This window comes from Armigeres subalbatus, chromosome 2 (genome assembly GCF_024139115.2).
Source record: "Armigeres subalbatus isolate Guangzhou_Male chromosome 2, GZ_Asu_2, whole genome shotgun sequence".
Taxonomy (NCBI): Eukaryota; Metazoa; Arthropoda; class Insecta; order Diptera; family Culicidae; genus Armigeres; species Armigeres subalbatus.
This window is the reverse complement of record NC_085140.1, coordinates 82,232,482-82,255,372: the sequence shown is the minus strand read 5'-3', so window position 1 is coordinate 82,255,372 and position 22,891 is coordinate 82,232,482. Positions and strand designations below refer to the sequence as shown.

The 22,891-nt window shown below is 38.9% G+C and overlaps 2 protein-coding genes across 4 annotated transcripts in view; one reads left to right on the top strand and one right to left on the bottom strand.

The window, feature by feature from the left end:
• LOC134209513 (bifunctional heparan sulfate N-deacetylase/N-sulfotransferase) overlaps positions 1 to 14,858 on the bottom strand; it is a 612,835-nt gene extending 597,977 nt beyond the window's left edge. For 2 of the 3 annotated variants that reach the window (XM_062685493.1, XM_062685492.1), the window contains exon 1: positions 13,903 to 14,858. The gene's annotated coding sequence lies outside the window, so the exon portion shown is untranslated. The remainder of the gene's footprint in view (positions 1 to 13,902) is intronic. The other variant, XM_062685495.1, reaches the window with a different exon arrangement.
• A 4,364-nt stretch (positions 14,859 to 19,222) lies between these two features.
• Positions 19,223 to 21,868, top strand: LOC134209498 (uncharacterized). Its single transcript, XM_062685479.1, has 4 exons — positions 19,223 to 19,933; positions 20,031 to 20,620; positions 20,684 to 20,864; positions 20,922 to 21,868. The coding sequence occupies exons 1-4, from the start codon at positions 19,403 to 19,405 to the stop codon at positions 21,777 to 21,779; spliced, it is 2,160 nt and encodes a 719-aa protein (XP_062541463.1). The 5' UTR covers positions 19,223 to 19,402; the 3' UTR covers positions 21,780 to 21,868.
• Positions 21,869 to 22,891: the final 1,023 nt, after the last annotated feature.

Below are 22,891 nucleotides of genomic sequence, written 5' to 3'. Positions count from 1 at the left end.
ATGCCCCCAACAATGGGCTGGGCGGATTTGTATAGAGTGTGAATCAATCACACTTTGCTGTGCCAAAGAATTGCTTGACTAAGGCATTTGATGAGTGTAACTGTTCCAAGCATGCGGTCGCTTGTGCTCAAACAACTAATGACGGTGGAAGACCGACACTTGATCACAATTAATTGCAATTATTCGGCAACTCGGCCGAATTACAAATATTTCAAATCGTTCAATATTTCTCTCCTTCTCCTCGGATTTTTTTACTCAAAAATAATAACTTGAGGGGGCAACTATGTTTTTAAAGTTTTTAAAATTTTGACGATGTTTAAAAAAGATTTTTTCACATTTCATTACATTTTTCGACGAAACTTCCGATATAATGTTTTAAAATTCCTCACAAAAGTGTTGAATTTTTCGAAACTTCAATTTTTTTTACAATATTTTTAAATTTTTAACAAAGTTTTGAAATTTTGTCTGAAACTTTCGACGTTTATTATGAAATTTTCGTTGGATTTCGTTTGATGGATTTTCTTGACAACTTTTTTTTCTATTTTTACATTTTTGTCAGGCTTACTATGGTAAGAACTCGAAAAATATCCTTAATCGGGATTTGAACCCACGACCCCAGTACGTTAGACAGGTGCTTTCTCTACTAACCTACGATGGTACTCCGTCAGCCTCCTCAGTTTAGTAGTTACTGACGATTTGAAATTTTAATTTGAATTTAAGGATAAAATGTTTGCAGATGTTCTTTTTAATTCTCGAATCTAGGAATTTCCTACAATTTTTTTTCCGAATACCCGAATAATTTTTTCTCAAGTTTTTGTCGATACTTCTTCCAAATATGACTCAAATCCCGAATATTCGCATTTAAATGGACATTTCAATCTTATTTGGGTAGTTATTCCCATTGGATCTTGAATTCGTTTGTAATCTTGGTCCTACGCACGGTAAATGGATGAATGTTTTAGCTTTAAAACGCCAGTGTTCGGAATATGAGTCAAAAAGGTACATATTTTTCAAAAAATCTTCAGGCTTACTAAGCCCTTTTTCCAAGTTGAAGGAAATGGATCAAAACTAGTGCTACGCTGTTCCTTGAACTGTTATTCTATTGATACTGTACTGGATAAGATTGTCTTATCCAATATTGGAACTTCCCAATTTCAATGTCCCAACCTTTAGAGATAAATCAGCCTTGGGCTGAAATTCTCTTTAATAAAGAACAAAAAATGAGATATCACGCTTCCGTACGATATTTTTATTTGGTTGCTTGAGATAGAAAAAGGCACTAATATAACAAGAAGCACTGATATTTGGTTGAGAAAATGAGCAAGTCTTGCGAGATATAGGAAATCATGCCAAAGACTTCACAAATCAAATCGAAAAGTTTGTAGTAAATTCTGAGAATAGCGTACTACGGTAAAGCAAACGCCAGAAGGGCTCTCAGTGAGATGAATTGGTTCTGGGAAAATGGAAGTAGAGTTGTCTCAATCAGCGAGACATCTACTTGTGATTTGTTCTCGTTAGGCTGTGGCAAATTTGACAATACGTTTTCAAATTGTGAGAAGCGTCAAATAAAAATCAGTTATTTTTAAGTTGTTTAAGTTATGCATTGTTCAGAATTCTATCCCGGCTTCCATATCCCCGCTTATGTAAACAAAACCTATGCACCAACTCATGTGTATGTTCTACCTGTTTATGGAACAGGTAACTAAATTTAATCAAGAACAAACCTCATTCTCCACAATTAATTATTATTTTAACAAAATTTAATTTTCAATTAAATAAACACTTATAATTATAATTGCAATTATAATTACGTCATACTATCCATTACGAATATATGCAATGCAATATCTACTCAACGCCATATACTTTTCGTACTGTCAAGCAGTAGCTGTTTCTCTGACGGAAAGCGTCATATTTCGCCTGTCACACCACTAGGTGTTCCAATTTGCCAAATTCACGATTCATCTTGGATTTTAGTATGGGAGAGTCAGCCGGTTTGTTTTCGTTTTGCATTGAAAATGAATGTTTCACCCCCGCCTTCTTCTCTTCCACAAACTTGGCAGATTGGAGCACCTAGTACTGTATTCATCTTGGTCGTACGATTCATACCACAGAACAATTTTTTCGCGTTATTAGAAATGTGTTGATGAATGACTCACTACTTACTTACGCCAGGCGTTCAAAGCGTGAGTGAAGCGGACGAGCATAGATCTTATGCAATCATATCATCCTAAGCCAGTGAGTGAACAGCCTTGCTCAGATGGATACCAAACAGCGATTTTGAGCGATCGTTGTTGTGTTAACGAGCTACAAAGTTCCCCAAGCCAAACTAGGTATGGTATCCATGAAAGCTACGACTTAAGTATTCGTGTTACGCTTGCTCTACTAGAATAAAACTAAAACATTAAAACACATCACGTGTTCTGCTTTATTCGCTCTGCTTACAAGCGGCTGGGATGGAGTAGAGAAAGTATCAAAGCCTCCCATGCAGTGTATTAGAGTTCCATACTCAAAGCAGGCTAATTTTTCCTAATGTCTGAAACGATTTTTCTAACAGCGCGCGTGTGGTAACAACACTCATTGTTAGGCTACCAAGTGATTTGCTTCGCTCATTTGACTCCCAATGATGAGCGATGAAAATATTTAAACTTTGAATCAACAAACGCCAAATTTCAATAATCTAGAAAGCTTCATCGATTAGGCCGCAGTAGAGAGCATCAAGTTGGCATGAATTTAGTTGATGTTTACGCATGATCTGATCTTTTTGTATGCCTGGACACTCAATCGTTCCGAGAGTCTCCGTTTGGAGAATGGCTTTATCCGTTTTTCCCACCATCCTCTTTTGCATCGCATGCGAAGCAAACGCATTATGAGCACGATCCTAAATGATCAACGCGAATCCGTTCCATGCGCGGTTTGTTTTTATTTTTCCTCCTGATGCTTATGAACTGTATTCGGCATCTTCGGTGAATTATATTTGAAAAGACATCAAAATAATGAGAATAACCCAAACCAACCACCATTTGTACACAGAGGATTAATAAGCGCAAAACATTTCAGTTTTTCAATGTAACACATTGGTCGGCATAATCTGGGGTTGTATCAAATAATGATAATTTACACATTCTAGGAAAACATATCTTGGCGTTTGGCACCTCAATTTTATTTCTTGTTTGATAAATCCTCGCTTAACTTTTTAAAAGGACCTAAGTCACATTTTTTTTCATGATTTATTTTAAATTTACCTGACTTTCGTTTGAAATTTCTCTGCTTGATGAATTAGATATTTTTAGCAGAATAATTAAACAGGTTTACCAAAAATCTAAGAGACGCCCTGCTTGCAATAAGAATGAAGACCTCGCTTAGTACTTTCCATTGTCCGTTTTGATCCAGTATTATTGTAAACGTGTTTTCTCCTATATAGTATTTTGCAAGTTACAAATTCTTCATAATCTTGAACATTAGGAACTCATTTTCACGGAGATGACTACCTAGATAAGATAAATGCCTTCGGTAGTTCCTTAAAACTGAACGGAGGTTTTTTATTAACTCTAAAGCTATTTTAATCAACAGCTTCTCACACAATAAATTCTATTAATTTTCTGTTCAGATTAATTTGAAACATGATTTTCGTTCACACGAAACAATGTTTCCAATCAAAACATGATTTTCCTCGTGTCATTAACTTTCTGCACACCGATCAAATTTCATATGGATTCTAAAACAACCACCCTTCAAATGTCAAAGTCACTGCCGGAAACCTACCATGGCCATGGTTTGTAAACCTTTGCCTCCATGCCTTCAGCATGAACGCTTTCCAATCCTCGGCCACAAATCACACATGTTGTACATCATCCCACCAGCACCGACCGCGACCGCACGCCCGCCCTTTCGTTTTCCAATCGATTAGGCCTCCTACGATCCTCAAAGCGTTCCGCGGTCTTCCGCTCCGATCCGATCCGATGGGGGAAGCCTACGCAGGGCACGCGTATCGCCGGCTCTAAACGCGCACAGAAAAGAATAAACCGGTCCCAACCAGCAGTCAGCCCACCTAACAGTTCGCATAAACAGTGCCAACCCACTCTCAACTCAATACCGTTCGTAACCATGCTGCGAGCTCACGCTGCTGGTTGGTTAACCAAGTGCAGTGCCGCCGCCGTAACAGAGACGGAATATTAAGACAATCGACGACCAGCAGCTGAGCAGCTGGGCGAGCGCAAAACGATTGCTACTGATTAGGGCAAATAGCCCCCTAATTACGCGAACGCCGGCTCCAGCCAGACAATCGAACGCGCGCGATAATTGGAATTGGGAGAAAATCGAAGTGCGATGAGCTTCTTTGTCAGATTTTTTCTGCTGTCTTGTGTGCATGTTCCGAACAATCCATGACAAAGGTAAGCACCATGAGCTGATTAGAGGTTTGCGGTCGACGAGATGATAAAGGACCGCCGGCCGGTGTCCGGTGCAACCTGCAGCGGATTCCAATTAAAGAATTTCGGAAGTGCTTCGATGTGTGCGAATGCTTTTTATGTAGCTGGCGAGTTAATGAAAAGATTATCGAACAAGAGCGCATATCGAGTTACAAGAGTCAATCTCTAAAATCGATGTAGTGCGATCAAAATAACTATTCACATTACTTTACTATTACTCTATTATTATTACTTCTTTTTCTTCTTTTCGGCATTACATACCCTACTGGGACATTGCCGTCTCGTTGCTTAGTGTTCATTCAGCACTTCCGCAGTTATTAACCGCGAGGTTTCTAAGCCAAGTTACCATTTTTGCATTCCGGGAATCGAACCCAGCAACCTCCAGCATGGTTTTGCTTTATAGCCGCACCGATAGGCTAAGGAGGGACCCTAATTACTATTACTATTGAAAACACAAAAATCATCTTGGTAAATAAGCATAATAAATATGTGAGCATAATAAAATATCAGTCAGTAAATAAGGTCCGTTGAAGGGATGGCAAATCTTTTTAACTTTTTTAAGCTTCTAGTCTTTTGAAAAAAAGTTGAAATAGATTTGCATCCAAAGTGCAATTAGCGATGTCAAAAGAAGGAATTGGGTTGTTTAGGGGTATTGATGCTTTTACATATTCTGAATCTGCATCAAAAACTGAAAAAATATTTTAGGCTCTTTTTAGTGGAATGTATTCAACCGTCTAAGTCGAGTTTTGTACTCTCCATTCAATTCCACCAATTATTTCGATATCTTTGCAGATACGTATTTCAACCACAACTGTGTCACGTAGTTGACTCGAGTCGAGTCAAGTACGAGACACTGAAGTCGACCACACAGTTGTGGTCGAAATACGTATCTGCAAAGATATTGAAATAATTGGTGGAATTAAATGGAGAGTACAAAACTCGTCTTAGACGGTTGATCAAAAACTGATTCAAACTCCAATTTTCCAGGATTTTTGGAGCACCGGAACTATTTTTAATTTGCATTTTAAATTTATATGGGACTAAAAATTTGTTCTTATGCTGCATGGGCCAACTGTCATTGTATGAATGTTAGTGTTATTCTATCGATTGAAATGGCTTATTGCTTGCTGTACAAAAATATAAATAAAAGGTTTACAAACAAAATAAGAGATCAGAAAAGCATGCTTTTTATGTTAAACTATGGAAAACCTCAATTTTTTTTATGTCTATTAGCGAGACTTTCAGCCCGAGGCTGGCTCGTCTCGTCCAACGAAATTTCGTTATTGTTGCAGATTGAGAGATATTGCGATTTCAAAGAAAAAGATTTCACAAAAAATTAATCGAATAAACTTGTTTAAATTTCGCAATGTTTTATTGGAATATGTATTCGGCCTGCACAGAAGACTGTGCATAAACAAGCTCTGAATGATAAGTGTGTCACTTTGAGCTTCTTTGGTCTGAGATACTGACGGATCTAAAATCTTAAATCCAGACGAAATTCGCCAAATTAATGAACTCTAACTCGCTCACCCGCTATTAAAATCTCGGTTTACGAGAAACGCAGTCTCTTCAGTGTGACCAACGATTCTGTCCCGGATGTGAAACCTAGTCTCTTTCCTTGGAAATCAAGACCGTCCCTAAATCTCAGCCCTAATATTGGCTTTATTTGTCACGGATTCCACCAAAAATTTTGATTGATCAAATCGGCACAGTGGAAATATAAGCGTTTGGAATCTAAGGAGGTGCAAGTTGCTCGTTTGATCCTAAGGAGAAAGCAAAAGTTTGCTATTCTTTGTGTTATTCAAAATTGTCGAACTGAAAACAAAAGCGCTTTTAAGTTCGACATGGCCTGAAGGAATTTTTTTACCGCGAATTCTACAACGACACGACAAACTTCCACCTGCGACAAACGATTCACTGGGCATCTCGGTAGAAACAGAAATGATGGTAATCGAATAAACTTAGCAACTTCCTTCACCATTTCACCAGGACTCACATTTGCCGCTCGAGCTCTTTCTGCCAGCGACCTACAGCCGTGTCGGTCCTGTGTTTGAGACCAGAGAGGGGATTTTCCAAACATCATCCCTCTAAGCAAGTGTGCTTCTGTTTCCAACATGTTGCTTCCAGTCGAATGTTCACCGAAGAACTGCTCTTAATTCCAACTGTTTCGACAACGGCAACAACTCTGGCCCCCAACTACGAGGAAATCCGTATCTTTCTCATAGCAGTCGAGCCCCTCCAGCCATCGATCATCCCGATCACCCGGCCCTGCGTTTGATTTCAGAGGCGCAGTCTTCCAAACTATTGCAAGCAAGTACGCTGTTATTTCCTACAATTCTTCCTCTCAATCGGCTATCGTTTTCAGTTGAACTCTATCAAACCAAGCCAAGTCTGGTGCTGATTGAATACCAGGACCAGTACTGCAAAAGGTTGTGATCTTCATGACAAAGAACAAAGCGCCTTTTTCTATCCCGGGCGACCAAATGAAAGTACCGTGGGTTCATTGATCAATTTCGCATGAAAAGCAGTCAAGAAAGGATGTTGTGCTTCGTTTTAAAATTAAAATTTCTAAATTTAAAAAAAAATGTTCCTTTGATTCACCGAGTTCAAAGTGGTAATAAACACACAAATAAAGTCCTGTCACGGAATATTATTTTTAGATTTTTGTGACATGCCTTTCATCCTTCGCTTTTCTAAAGAGATTGAAAGGGGCAGATATGTAAACATCGCGTGCCATCTCTCATTGAAAATGTTAAATTGCTAAGTACTGCAGGACGCAGGACGCTTCTGTGTCACAAGTCTTGAGATTTTTTGAATATTCCTCCTATCGCAGTCGAGCCGCTAGGCCAGCGTCCATCAGCCATTCCAAGTGCCTTTATTTTTGCCATTATCCACTAACATACGGTGGGTGGAATGCATGGCCGACTATAAACTTTTCTCAAAAGAAACAATCGATCGCCTTTAATCACAGCCTTTTCGGAACGGAGTAAACTGTGTGAAAGATCTTGGTGTTCTATTGGATTTCAAACTGACATACTTGCATCATATTTGAAGATAAATAATACATGTCACTTTTGGATTCATGATCAAAGTGGAGAACGAATAAACAGACATCTACTGTTTAAGGGCATCCACGCTGAAATACTGCTCTGAGGTCTGGAAATACAATCCAACTCCAATTCGAATCCAACTCCAATCCAAATATAAACTAAATCTAACCTAACCCAAATGCCTTCCGAATCCACACCAACATCATTTCAAATCCAATTCAAATACAGTCCAACTACAATCCACATCCAAATTGAACCCAAATGCCATAAAAATTCAGATCCAATTCAGCTCCAACCAAAATCCCAAATTCAATTTAAATGAAAACCAATTCTACTCCAAATGGACTCCAACACAAATTAAATCCAAATTCTAATCAATTCCCAATCCAATACAAACTAAATCCAAATTCAATCTAAATCGGCATCAAATCACATCCGAATTCAATTCAAACCCAAAACAAACAAAATCCAAACCCAATACAAATACAATTAATACCGTGGACCCCCGATAATTTGAACGGCACCTCATTCAAATTAACGGGGTTCATTTGTAACTTGAACTTCTGGTTACTCTATTTGCATTTGAAAAAACTTGATTCTGGCTGCTCTCTTTGCTGGTTTGTTTTGATTTTGTGTTCCGTTTCACGATGTAACATTTTTATTTTCGCGATTCCTCGTGCTAAATGATATTTGAACCATTTTCAAATTTGAACGATGTTCAAACACCCCGTTCGTTCAGATTAAAAACGGTCGTACAGTGAACTCTCCCTAACTCTCCCTTACTCGATGAAATTCCAAGTCCCTTGAATCTAGCATACTGCGTTCCCTCCGTAAGTCGATATCTCCCTTACTCGATATTCTCTAAGTCGAGGTAATTTTCCAATGTATTTTTACGTCGCTAACCGATGGTGTCTGATATAATAAGAAGTTAGAAGTAAAAAGTGATAAACGAAGAAGTGAGAATGAGAAGTGAGAAATAAGAAATAAGAAGTGAGAAATTCGAAGTGAGGAGTGAAAAGTAGTAAGGAAAAAGTTAGAAGCGAAAAGTGAGAAATAAGAAGTCAGAAGGAAAAAGTTAGAAGTTAGAAGTGAAAATTGATAAGTGAGAAATGAGAAGTCATAAGTGAGATATAAAAATTATATGTGAGAAGTGAGAAGTGAAAAGGGAAAAATGAGATGTACGAAAAGAGATGTGTAAAGTAAGAAGTGAGAAATGAATAGTGAGAAGTTTAAAATGAGCAGTGGGAAATTTGAAGTCAGAAGTGAAAAATGATAAGTGAGACGAGAGAAGTGAAAAATGAGAAATGAGGAGTGAGAAGTGCGAAATGAGAAGTGAGTAGTGGCAATTGATCAATGAGAAGTGCAAAGTTAGAAGCGAGAAATTCGAAGTGAGAAGTGAAAAGTAAGAAGGCAATTGAATGGATGTTAGAAATGAAAGTAATAAGTGAGAAATGAGAAGTCAGAAGTGAGATATGAGAAGGTATAAGTGAGAAGTGAAAAATGAGAAGTGTGAGTGAGAAGTGAGATGTGTGAAGTGAAAAGTGAGAATTGAGTAGTTAAAAGTGAGCAGCAGAGCTTGAAATATTCATCTTCATGAAGCAACTTCGGTCCGAATTTTGACAAACATCGCATGAATATTCAAAACATAGAATGACGTAGTCAGACGACTACTCTACGAACTCATTCATTCGACTGTCACTGAGTGTGTTTACTATGTGCAGAAAAAAACATAATTAGCATTGTTTATGTTGATGTTTACCGTTGAAAGTGCTTCGCGGATGAAAATCGGATTCAGTCCTGTGTGATAAATCACTTTACTCATTTGAAACGTGTTCAGATTTCAGATAATTTATTAATTTGTAAAATGTGCATAAATATTCAATGACTAATATTCAACTGAATATTGATTGTCCAGAGTCGACTATGAATGCGTCGGAAGTGAACTGACAAATGAAGAAAAATGGTCTTCATCAAAAAAATTCGATTATTTTACACTCTGGCGAGTAGTAAGAAATTCGAGATAAGAAGTGAGTAGTGGGAAGTGAGAAATGAGAAGTGAGAGGTTAGAATTGCGACATTTGTAGTGCGAAGTAGTAGTGAAGTGAGCAATGAATAGTGAAAAGTGCGAAGTGAGAAGTGAATAGTGGAAAGAGGGAGGTGAGAAGAGAAAAGTAAGAAGCATGTAGTAAGAAATGAGGAGTGGAAAGGGAGTTGTGAAAAGGGAGCAATAAAGTGTAAACTGACAGCCTAGGATCTAGAAGTAAGAAACTATTTTTTTCCTTTTCCTTCTTTTTTATCAACTTCCTTCTTGTGTCTTCCTTCTTTTTTATGTCTTATGTCCCTCCACTTCTCACTACTCAACATCTCAATTCTCACTACCCAATTAACATCTCTCATTGCTTACTCCTTGCTTTTGTTTATTTTGGTTTGTAGTAGTTAACTCATATCCTACTATCCTCACTTTGCAACCGGTGTTGAACTTAATCTAGAATTTAAAAAACACCTAAATAAAGAATTTAAAAAAATAAACTTTTCAACTATCACATCTCACTCCTCACTTCTCATGTCTTACTTCCCACAACTCATATGTTACTGCACACATCACACTACTCAATACTCGCTTGCTTCCGTTTCTCAGTTCTCGCTCTTCACTATTCACTCGGAACATCTCACTTCTTACTTTACTTTATAACGATTTAATAACAAATTTAAACTATTTTGCCAAACGGCATTCGGCCAAATATAAATGTGTTCCCAATCTCGATACCTCCCTAACTCGATGGTCCCTTCAATATCGAGTAAGGGAGAGTTCACTGCATTACCGGGGGTCCACGGTAAAAACTAAATCCAAATTCAATCATTTCAGTCTAAATCCGCATCAAATCCAATTCAAGTTCAATTTAAAACCAAACAAAATCCAAAGCCAATACAAGTGCAATCAATACTAATCCAAATCCAACTTAACCCAAATCCAAATCCGAGCCAAATCAAATCAAAATCCAATCCAAAGCCAAACCGAATATAAATCCAATAAAATTTACATCCAATTCCAATCCAAATCGAATTCAATCGACACCGAAACCATTTGAAATTCAAATCAAATGCAGTCTTAATCCAATTCTCAAATCCAATCCAGATTCAACTCATATTTAACCCAAATGGAATCAATTGAAATCAAATTCAAATGCAATCCAAATTCAGTCAAAAGCAAATCCAAATACAATCGAAATCCAATCCCATTCACAACTAATTCCAATCCAAATCTAATCTAATCCAATCCAATAACAAACCATATTAAACCCAATCCACACCAAAACCATTTGGAATGCAAATCAAATTCAGTACCAATCCAATCCAAAAACAATTGAGTTCTCCAAGCGCAGTTTTTCGCACACCAACGCTACTGTATAGGATATATAAAATAAAAGTGGGTGGTAATCTTGTTGCGGCAAAAATATCACGAATACTTTTGGAGGAAGACAGCACACATTGACAGGAATACAGCAAAGTCACGCACACTTTCATTTATTTGGAGAAGTCAATACAACTACATTCCAAACCAGATCCAACCTAAATCTCAAATTCAATTTAAATCTAATTCAAACACAATCCAACTCCCCTCCAAATCAAAATCCAAAGCAAATCTAGCAAAAATTCAATTCAAATCTAAACTCCAATCCAATTCCTACCAAATCCACACTAAATCCAATATAAGTTCAAATTCAATTGAAATGAATCCAAATCTAACTCAGTTCAACTCCAAATTCACCAAATCCAGTCCAAATTCCATCCCATGCCTAACAAATTCCAATCCGAATCCAATTCAAATCTAACCCAATTCAAAACCAAATCTAACTCGAATCTAATCCATTTCAAATCCACACCAAATCCAATCCAAATCTGACCCAAATCCAGATCAAAAATTCAATTCTAATCTAATTCAAATGCTATCTAAATCGAATCCAATACTAATCCATTCGAACTCTAATCAAAATCTAAGTCTCATCCAATTCCAATCTAAATCTAATGAAAATCCATTTCATATTAAACCCTAATCCAATGCAAATTCAATTAAAATTCAATTCAAATCCAATCTTGAACCAATCCAGATCTAGCTTGATCCAATTCTACACCAAATCCAATTCAAATTCGGTCCAAATCCAATCCAGTTCCAATCCAAGTTTAATCCAACTACAATTCAATCCTCATGCAATCTAGATCCAACCCAAATTAAATCCGAATCTAAATCCAAATTAAATTCAATTCAAATCCAATTCACATCTAATCTTATCCTAATCCAAAACAAAACCAAATCCAATCCAGATCCAATTTAGATTCAACCCAAATCCAATCCAAATTTAATTCAAATCTAATTAAAATGCAATCAAACTTCAATGAAAATACGAGATTTCTTGCCTAACTTTTCAAAAGGTCCTAAGTAACATTTTTTTCATGAATTAATTTGAATAGCGCAATCAACAGACCAATATGAAAGCTTTTGATTGCAGTACTCAAATTAATTCATGAAAAAAATGTTACTTAGGTCCTTTTGAAAAGTTAAGCGAGATTTATTCAATTCAAATTAAACCCGAGAGCAACGCGAATCCAAACTAGATCTTATACTAATCAGATTAAAGTCCGATCCAAATGCAATCCAAATCCATTCAAAATCTAATCCAAATTCAATAAAATCATAGCCAAACCCGATTCCATTCATTTCCAATACCAATCCAAATTTAATCCACCTTTCATCTAAATTCAACTCGGATTCAAATCGAATAAAAACCAGAATCTGCTCCAAGTCTCAGTCTCCAAGTCTCCAAGAATCAAATTTTAATTCAAACCAAAATGGATCTGATTATAAAATGCAATCGAAATTCAGTCTGAACTTAATTTCAATTGACATCTAAGTTTAATGAGTACAACATTTCTTGAGTACTCCCGCTCCTTTCTCTATCTCCTGCTCTTCTACAATATCATTGTTTTTGTTTGTAATCCTCTCCTGCCCATGCTTTCTGTAGAGCACCATCAATTTGTGCACCTTCAACCATCATCGAATTGTTTCAACAACAACAACAACAACAACAACAAATATAATCAATTTTGAGTACAAATAGTTAAACTATTGAAAACAATGAATTAACTATTGATTTACAATCCAAAACTTTTTTTTTCGTATTCCACTCATTTTAACTTTGCCAACTAACTTTTGTTCTAGCATTTTTCTCAAAGATGATTCCTTTCTATTGAATTCTTTGAAAAAAGTCGTGGGCTGAAGAGGATTAACTTAGAATCCAAATGTTCCTTATCCACCAAAAATCATATCGCTTTAGAAGTCTAACAGCCCTATTTCATCCTGAGAGTCCCAACGCTTCTTCATCATTTTTCTTATATTGAACCCAAATGTTCCTTTTTCCGATTCGTATTTAAACTTCATTTCAAGCTTTGAACTCAATATTTGTCAAATATTTTTTCAACATCCTCTAATTGTAAAAACACAAAAAAAAATGTAAATTAATTCATTTGACATCATATAAATTTTCATTGCTTTTAGATTCTTTATGCTTTGTATCAGATTATTGTTAAATGAATAAATTACTAAAAACTCCATTCCTTTGCCTAACATAGCCGACAAAAAAATTCGAAGGCTGTAGAAATAAAATTTTCTAGTTTTATAACATTTGTGGAAATTTTATAATTTATGCAAAAAATATCCAAAATAAATACAAGCTTTGCTGACCCTTTTGATATATGAAGTAAAAATGATACAATCAAATATGTTTTGCCAGAACTCACAGTGTTCTAAGATAAATTTACTAAACATTTAGAAATTCGTTTAAAAATACTATTGACTATAATATTACACGTTGAATATTTGATATTCCATATAGAATCGAGACTTATTCCGGAATCATCTGAAATCTGAACTTTTACTACAACTGATAATCTTTAAAAATATAGATCCTTGTAACAATTGTTTTAAATGATTAGCTTATGAAGCTAGTAAGATAGTTTTTTTTATTTGATTGCAATATTGTCACTTAATTTAAGCTTCTATCGGCTTAAGATATGATGACCGACTACTAAGCAAAACTATGCTGGAGGTGGCTGGTCCGGTCTAGAAAATTTTCAGGATAAGTTGCATAAAAGTCTGTGTTAAGAAACATTTCCATTGGGACTTTGGGAGATAATACTTTCCCTTTTTAAGAAAACACTAAAAATGAAAAGAAATTTGCCATTTCTCCGAGAAATGTTATTAAACTGCTAAAATGCTATTAGACGCCTAATTTCATTGTAATCTTCTGCAATTTTCCTTCAGTATTCATTCAGAATGTGCTTTAATTAATATCGGCATGTACTTCATGAAAGCCAATCCAATCTTATTAGGCAATAAAAATAAAACAAAATACCACCACACTCACATTTTCTTCAAAGCATTCCTGAGCGGAGCTGTCAGAATCGATCCGGCTCTGGCTGGGCTGGAATCATTCTCCTTCGGTTCCTTTTCGCGACGTTCTTGTCTGCCCTCTCGCCTTTTCCACTGCGATACAACGGGTGCGACGTTATTTTGCTTCTTTTGTTTATATATCGCCGTTCCGCTTGCTCCTACGGAAAACTATTATTGGATTCTCACCTTGATGATCTGCAGAAGAAATTCACATCACACTGATTCCATTGCCAGATTTCACTACTTTCAGACTTCCTTATTGCTTCTCACTGCACAATCTTTTAGCAGAACAATAATCAATGATTTCTGTTGAATTGATGCAGAATTTCACAAAATTATTTTCGTTCCCATGCAAACCTCTCCCGTACCAATAACTTCGTTAGAACACCAACACTTTCTTCAAAACATTCTGAAGATGACCACAGATACAACACTGAATGCTAATCTCCCGGAATGCGTAGGAATGTCCTATGCTTTATTACTTCTAAAATTCCTTTCAGAACTAGAATCTATTCTTCCGGAATGGACATTAGTTTCCTTTCACGCCGCAGCACAACTCCCAAAAACTCGGACACAGCCTCTGTTTTATTTAGACCACTCGCCAGCTATCACCAGCGGAACATCCTGGACGGGGAGGCGGAAGCCTCCAACTTGAACTTGGATTACGCTGCAATTATTATTGGTCAATCGATTGCAGTTGAATACCCAATCGCACAAAAACAACACGCACAATAATCAAAAATCGAAGCACACCGCGTTGTCGACCGAAACAGAACCAGCTCTTCCTTCATCAAGCGACCGCGAACCGTACCTACACGCAAGATCCGCACGTCCGGACGAATCGCGTTCTCTACCGAAAGTGAGATGAGAATCGGTTCCCGCAACAAGAGCACTCTGCTGGCGAAGCAACCCACGGACAGACAACCATCCAGCGAACACACGCGCACCCGCGATGAAAGGATCCGTTCTGTCGCCTCGGGCGATGATTTTTGTTCGGTGGTGTGCGTGTAATTTTGCTTATTTTTGTTTTCAAACACGCTTCTCGCGGTTACGCGCAGCAAAAACATGTCAACAAACGTCTGTTTGTGTAAAAACATCGAATTTGTTCCTGACTTTGATGGTTTTAATCAACTGTGAAGAGGTATGGGTTTTGATGCCGAAATCCAATGTGAAATTTAAAGTGATAACTCGCCGAAAATTACATAAGTATTTCAATGTTTCAATATTTGGGCCGAAAAAAAACGATGTTTTTAAGAACCCCCCACCCCCTCGTAACAATCTGTAACAATTTTCAGAACCATATCCGAACATCGATCCTTCGAATATGTTAGCCGATTTGATTTCGTACCCCGCAAGTACCGTATTATGCGCTTGACAGCATTCCAATGGCTTCGTCCCGGATTTGCATTGAATTGGCTGACTTGATTGACCGCAAAACTGATATCCGGCCGCGTTGCTTGCGCAAGATAAGTGAGGCAGCCCACTGCTTCCTGATAAGGAACTTCTTTCATCTCCAAAATTTCCTCCGGCGTTGTTGGCGACATCGATTTATCCAGCTTGATACTCGCCTCCGCTGGTGTGGAGACAGGATTGCAATTCGCCATGTTGAACCACTGTAAAATGCTATCGATGTAGTGCTCTTGATCTACCCACAGCTTACCGTTCTTCCGGTCTCGTGTGATCCGCAGTCCTAAGCAAAAAGTTGCTTGACCAAGATCCTTCATCTTGAAACGATTCTGGAGAAACGATTTTAACGCGCTCTGCAGTTTGTTGATAAAAATCATGAAATCGTCCACATAAATAGTGACGAAAATTATTTTGTCACCATAAATTCGGAAGTACAAGCGCGGATCCACATTGGACTTTCGGCAAACACGAATCGTTCAGCATGCTTCTTGCTTTTTCGATGAGTGTCCGGTTCATTCTCTCCGCCACACCATTTTGCTCAGGGGTGTACGGACAAGTTTTCTCGTGGAGCACTCCATCTTTTGCCATACTGCTCTTGAACAATTTATTCACGTACTCGGTGCCGTTGTTCATTCGTAGGACATTTAATTTCCTACCTGTCTGGCGTTCTGCCATTGACTTGAATTTTTCATATGCTCATACTGAGAACTCGGTAGTTTTATCAATTTTTACTGATGATCAGTAATTATTTTGAAAAATTACTGAAGTACTGTTCTAGTTTGGACTGAGTTATCGGTAAAGGCTACCTTACACATCGGGAAAATTTTCCGCCGGATTTTGGTCCCCGTGCATTTTAAATGGGGCCGGGATTTTGATTTTCCGTGCCCAAATCCCGAAAACATCGCATATGCAAAAATGCATGCACGGAGAAACACGTTTACTCATTAATGGGTACTTTTTCTTTTCTATCTCTTTCTGTCTGCTGAAAATTTTACCCATTTTGGGAGAATAAGTGGATCTACTCATTTAAATGAGTAAATCCACTTATTCTCCTAAAATGGGTGAATTTTTCAGCAGAAAGAAAGAGATAGCAGAGAAAAAGTACCCATTAATGAGTAAACGATTTTTACCGGGTGGGGAAAAATTTCGCGAATCAAATTTCCAAGGTGTAAGGTAGCCTTAAAGGTAGCCTCACACCTCGGGAATTTGGTCAGCGGATTTTTTCGGATGTATTTTTGCATATGCGATGTTTTCGGGATTTAGGCACGGAAAATCAAAATCCCGGCCCCATTTAAAATGCACGGGGTTCAAAATCCGGCGGAAAATTTTCCCGAGGTGTAAGGTAGCCTTAAATGAGGGTAAAAGTAAATTTCCACTGACTGAAGGCAAAAGTCAGTAAATGCGATTACCGAGTTCTCTGTATTTTTTTATAGTTGTACCGAACGACTCTGCAAAATCAAATGTCAGATATTTGTCCCGCGTATTTTGCATTATCATCTCAACCAATTCGTTCTATACATTTTGGAAATAACATCTGCAGCATCAGTGTTTTATTCGGCAAAAACATTTGGACGCCCCAGGAAGCAAATCAAGACGAGGATAAAGAAGATAAAGAATGACCCTTTTATCAAAGATAATGATCAAAATAGTTTTGGAATAAAACATTTAAAATATTTAGATTTTTGGAAACAATAAAAAATTAATTTACTGAAGATTTCGGTAAACCACAGTAAACAAATAAATTACCGAAAAAGACAGCAATAAAATTTGCTGACTATAATATATTATCAGTAGTTCTTGACATTTCAAACATTTTCAACTTTACTGACTTATCAATTTTTTTTTTACCGAGTAAAGTCAACTATTCAAAAACTCAGTAAACTTTTACCGACTTCGGTAATTGTAACTGGCGAGGCATTATGTTGCTGTGTACCGTTCTCAAAGTTCTATGCAAAATTATCCTAGCCCAGATTCAAGAGAAGATCGATGCGACTCATCGGCGGCAGCAGGCCGTGCCGGCAGATCCTGTGTGGACCATATTGTCACGCTCCGCATAATTCTGGAGCAGGTCAACGAATTCTAAGAGTCCCTTTACTTGGTATTCATTGACTACGAAAAAGCTTTCGACCGTCTCAATCACGAGAATATGTGGGCGCCCTGAGACGCAAGGGGTTCCTGAGAAAATCATCGACCTCATGGAAGCACAGTACGAGGCCTTTTCGTGTAGAGTGCTGCAATGGGGTCCTGTCCGACCCTATCCGGGTCGTAGCAAATGTGAGGCAAGGATGTATTCTATCACCGTAACTGCCGAAATAATGCTTCATTACTTTGACATGTTGAAATAAAACATAAGTAATGCATCGCTGCATTTGTAATGCTGAACTTGTGCATCGTTGCTTGGCAGTTGATGAATAAATGCATCTTTACATCGTTTAAACTGATCTAATGCGATTAGCATTTAATATGCTGATCTGTGATTGATTACCTGTATCAATTAATGCTTGGTGGTCATATGGGTGTTCCTCATCGTAATCGACGAGATTCTGGTAGATGCGAATGACCGTGAACCAAACCGTGAGCTGTTATGGCAGCCTATAACCATGGAGCACCTAAACGACTTCGAATTGGTTAATGACGTTGCACTCCTCGCGCAACGGCGCTCTGATATGCAGAGTAAGCTCAACGACCTTGCCGAGCGCTCCTCTTCGGCAGGTTTAGTCATCAATGTCAACAAAACCAAATCGTTGGATGTAAACACGGTGACTCCTTCCAGTTTCACAGTAGTCGGGCAACCAGTGGAGAATGTTGAAAGCTTCCAATATCTTGGTAGCCCAATGGCGACAGACGGCGGTATCAAGATTGACATACGCGCACGGATGAAGAAAGCAAAGGCTGCCTGTGCGAGTTTAAGAAATATCTGGATAACAGGCAGATAAGTGAAGGCACCAAAATACGAATTTTCAACTCTAAAGTGAAATCTGTGCTGTTATACGCTAGCGAAACATGGTGTGTATCAGTGGAGAATACTTAACGGCTGCAGGTGTTCATTAACAGATGCCTGCTTCATATAATTCGGGCCTGGTGGACTCAGAACTGGATCTCAAACAACGAGCTCCATCGTCGTTGTCACCAGAGACCGATAGCAACAGACATTCGGGATCGGAAGTGGGGCTGGGTCGGTCACACTCTACGTAGGGACGGAAACGAAATCTGTAAACAAGCATTAGACTGGAATCCAGCGGGACATCGCAGCAGAGGTAGACCCAGAGGCTCATGGCGGCGAAGCCTCAATAAATAAATAAAATAAGTCGACCGAAATCTAACCTGGCAACAGGTTAAAGCGATAGCCGGGCAACGCTCAGGTTGGAGATCTTTCAAGTCGGCCCTTTGCACCACCGGAGGTGTACAGGATCCATATGTAAGGTAATTGAAACTAATTGTGTTTATTTTGATTTTTTTTCCCCAAATAATAACAATACTTCTCAATCCAGCTTTCCACGCTTGGTAATGGCGGTTTGTCGGTGTGTAAAAATCAATCGGTCACTGTACTGTTTGACACTAGCTGGAGGAAAGCTCACTGGCGTTCCTGGGTGAGGGGAAGGGAAATACGAGAAAGGCAAAAAGGTCTTTTCGCCAGTGAGTTTTCCTCCAGCTAGTGTCAAAAGTACAGTGACCTATTGATTTTACATACTGACAAGCCGCCATTACCGAGCGTGGAAAGCTGGATACCTCAAAAAGTGTGCCAAAAAGTGTGGGCAGTTTTATGAAAAGGCCTATTTAAAAAATATTTACATTCGAACTTCAACGCATTCGACATATTCTGCCAAATCCTCTTCCACAGTTGATATATGTATAGTACACTGTGGGATTATTTCGAAAATAAAAAATCATCGAATCGCTTCAAGCAAAACAAGTTGCAACAGGAATTAAATTTTGTAAAACAGTTTTTAGTAGCGGTAGCGATTTCTGAGTGTCGTAAAAATTAATAACGCAGTGAAGACCGTATAAAACTTCTTTTAAATAATATTTTCAATCTGGGATGTCCAAAAGCGTCCCAATTGTGCAATATGCCGAGACATCGATCTAAAAGACGATGCGCTGCCACAACTGTCAAACGTTGCGAATCGGCTGGTGGTGTAGATGGTCACGGTGGTGGTGCTCCAGTCGTCCAGCTGGGGAAGCGCTCCTCCGACGTTCTCCTGTCAACAAACTTATCGTACGAGGATGATTCAGAGCAGCAGCAACTGGTGAAGAAGTTCCGCTCGGAATTTCGAATCAACGAGGAAGAGTGTTCGGCGCGAAGACTGAAAAATATTACCAACACGGTCGACCATCAGCAGAAGCAGCAGATGTCAGGCGAAGAGACGGGGACGAAACGTAAGAATCCAGTGGGGGGTGAAGCGCTCGGTGAGTCAAAGCGAGCGAAACAAAGGGACGTTGATGCGATAGCGGATGGTGAACATAAGCTCCGGAATGTGCTGGGAAGGCATTATTTTGAGGTGAATCATCGGATCAATCTGGAGCATATTCCGTTCTGTTTGAAGAATGCAGAAAGGTGTGCACGATTACACGCCAGGCGAAAGAATCAGGCTAAAAAGGTATGAGCAAAAGTTTCTATTTCAACTATGTTTATCAAAAATGCTGGTTTTGTTTTGATTTTTACCGTTCCATGTTTTCGATCTAATCTCGTTATAGGTAAACCAACGCATCCAGCAGGACACTAAGGAGATGCTTGTGGAGAACCGTCCTTTACAATTTCTGGATCATCTAGATCAAGCATTACTACGGAACGAATTCATCGAAGCACCGCTTTTCGTGAAAGCTTTGGAACTGATTTTGACCATTACTGAGCCATCCGATCAGCTGAATGCGAACTACAGCGTCCGGACGGTGCTGCTCCAGACGGTGGATGTCCTGGATCGTACGATAGACCATTTCCCCCCCTGCTGGTTGGATCTGAAGCGGGCATATCTGGGTGTAGTCTTTGGCGTTTTGGAAGAATCGTGTTTCGCGAGATACGATCGAAGCGAAGGTCTGCTGAAAGTGATATTGTTTCTGCTGGAGCAAAGTGTGGAATGTAAAGCCAGTCAGGATGGCACCAGTTTGTGCAAAACGCTGAGCAATAACGAACGTTCGTTGGCCAATTTTTACTTATGGGAACAGGAAAATACCCAGAAGTACGATTTTGATTTGCTAACCCGCGAGGATAAGTTGGATCGCTTGTTCTTGGTGCTACAAATATTAGTTAAGATATTGGAATACGATTTAGTGATGTGGATTTTAAGGTAAACGAACATGAATATGATTTAAAGTTAATATTGTATACAATTCATTTGATTCTCTTACAGGCATCCACATAATGCTAAGGAGAACATGTTCAACTCCAGTCGAATGCCTCTGATAGCAGTACTTCTTTGGAATGAAAACTCAACTGTGGGTGAAATAAATCCACTGATAAAACGGATTATCGTTCTCTACGTAAATGTTTGTGCAGTCCATTATCCCAAAACTGCTATTCAAACGCTATCCGTAAGTCTAATAAAAGTCGTTCAATCTAATCATTTATTTATGGAGTTTTTATTGCAGCGTTTGTTATCTATCATTGGAACAGCCATCAACCTAACCGAAATCCAGTATGACGGATCAGTCGAATATCCATGTATAAAACAAAAAACAAATTACTTTGCGCAACAAATAATGCGCCAGCTGGAGATCTCCGACTATTTCAGTGTGTCGCTTTGTTTGCGTGCCATCGAACAAATGCGTTCACCACTGCTCCGTATGCTCCTAGCCGGCGAACTCCTCCAGAAGCATACCCCACTAACGATCAACATTCCTTCCGCTGCTTCTTATCTGAAGCACCTGGTCAAAGGAGATTGGAAGGCTTTTCCGAAAGATAACCCCCCGGAAGCAGTCTCTCCCGCCGGTCGGGATCGTTTTCCTTTACTCAATCACCAGCAGCAAAGGCAATCTGTTCAAGAAATTGGACGGACTCAGTACGTAAACCTTTTGCTAATAGCATTTCAAGCCTACATGCAAGTGTACCCTCTGAAAACCTACTTTCAAGGATTGAAGCCCCCTCCAGAACCGGCTCAAATAGCTTCAACGTCGTATGCTCCGAATTCCCGAACTGCCAAAAACCATCACAGCATGGATGCCCTGGAAAAGGGACATTGCTCTCAGGTGCAACAATTGGAATCGTGCAGAACGCGACTGATTCGTCGCTCGACCGATGGTTCTGTCGGAGGTTTGGACCCGCTAGTGCTAGAGGAAATTAGTGTGACCCCGTCGTTACTGCTGCATTACCGAGAAGAAGTGAAGCACCTGTTGCTAATGAAACGATGGATGCAGACCAAAACCGGGGCAAGGGATGAGGAACGGGAAATGTGGGCACCTTGGCGAAGCTATCTAAGCACGATCGATGAAACTTTGGTTTGCGAATAGTGCCGTGTAAATTTTTGAGAGCATTCCATTTGAAACCAAGAACTAGTTTTTTATACTTTGAATATATGGAGCTATTTATTTGACTAAAATATTCGTAGTTTTTTTTAATGATTTATTTAAGACCTGCAACAATTGTTATTTAGGTCCGATAGTCAATTATTGTATTCGAAAGAATTTCTTGTTTCGGGCTACGATATTGTCATAGCTCTGGTTCTCTCAAATCCCAATATGTACTCACGCTTCTACGGATCGGCCGTAGCTAAGCCTTTCCTTCCCATGGTAGCTGTACTGCCTGTAACCGCATTTTTGTCCCATTTAGACCTGTGCGCCGCCGCCGCCGACACTTATTGACGTACGCCGACGCCGGTCAAGGTGTCGGTGGCGCGCCATACGCCGGTTGGCTCCACGCCGCCGAATTTCGTACTTCACGCCTAGACCGGCACCGGGAATCGAACCCAGCCACCCTTAGCATGGTCTTGCTTTGTAGCCGCGCGTCTTACCGTACGGCTAAGGAGGCCCCTTCTTGGCTACAGATGCAATAATGGTAACATGGCTTCTGAAGCTGGAGGACGATGGGGTACGTCACCCACCAAATTGAACATTTTCTTCACTCTCCTTGTACTTAAATAGCCAGAATTGTTCTTAAATTAACGGCTTCGATTTATTTTGATAAACAATTCCCAAAGAAATTTCTTGGTTTTCCTGAAATAATGTCCGAAGGAAGTCCTGTAGGTAGGAAGTTCTGAAGGAATACCTGAAGATAATTCTTAGAGTCTTGAGGAATTTCTGAATTTATCTCCGTCTAGAAGATTTTCTGAAGGCATCCCTGGAGAAAATTCCGAAGGAATTCTTGGAGGAATGTCCTAAGAAATTCTTTAAGAAATTTAAGCATATTGGTAATTCCTTCAGGAGTTCTTTTGGAAATCTCTCTAGGAATTCGTACGGATATATCTGAAAATTCGTCATAGAATTTTGACAGAAAAGGGCGGAGGAAATTCCCAAAGAACTACTAGATGAATTTCCGAGGGAATGGAATGTCTTACCTGGAAAAATTCCAGTAGAATTGTTAAAATAATGTTAGAAGGAATTCTGTAGTTATCCCTCATCCTGAT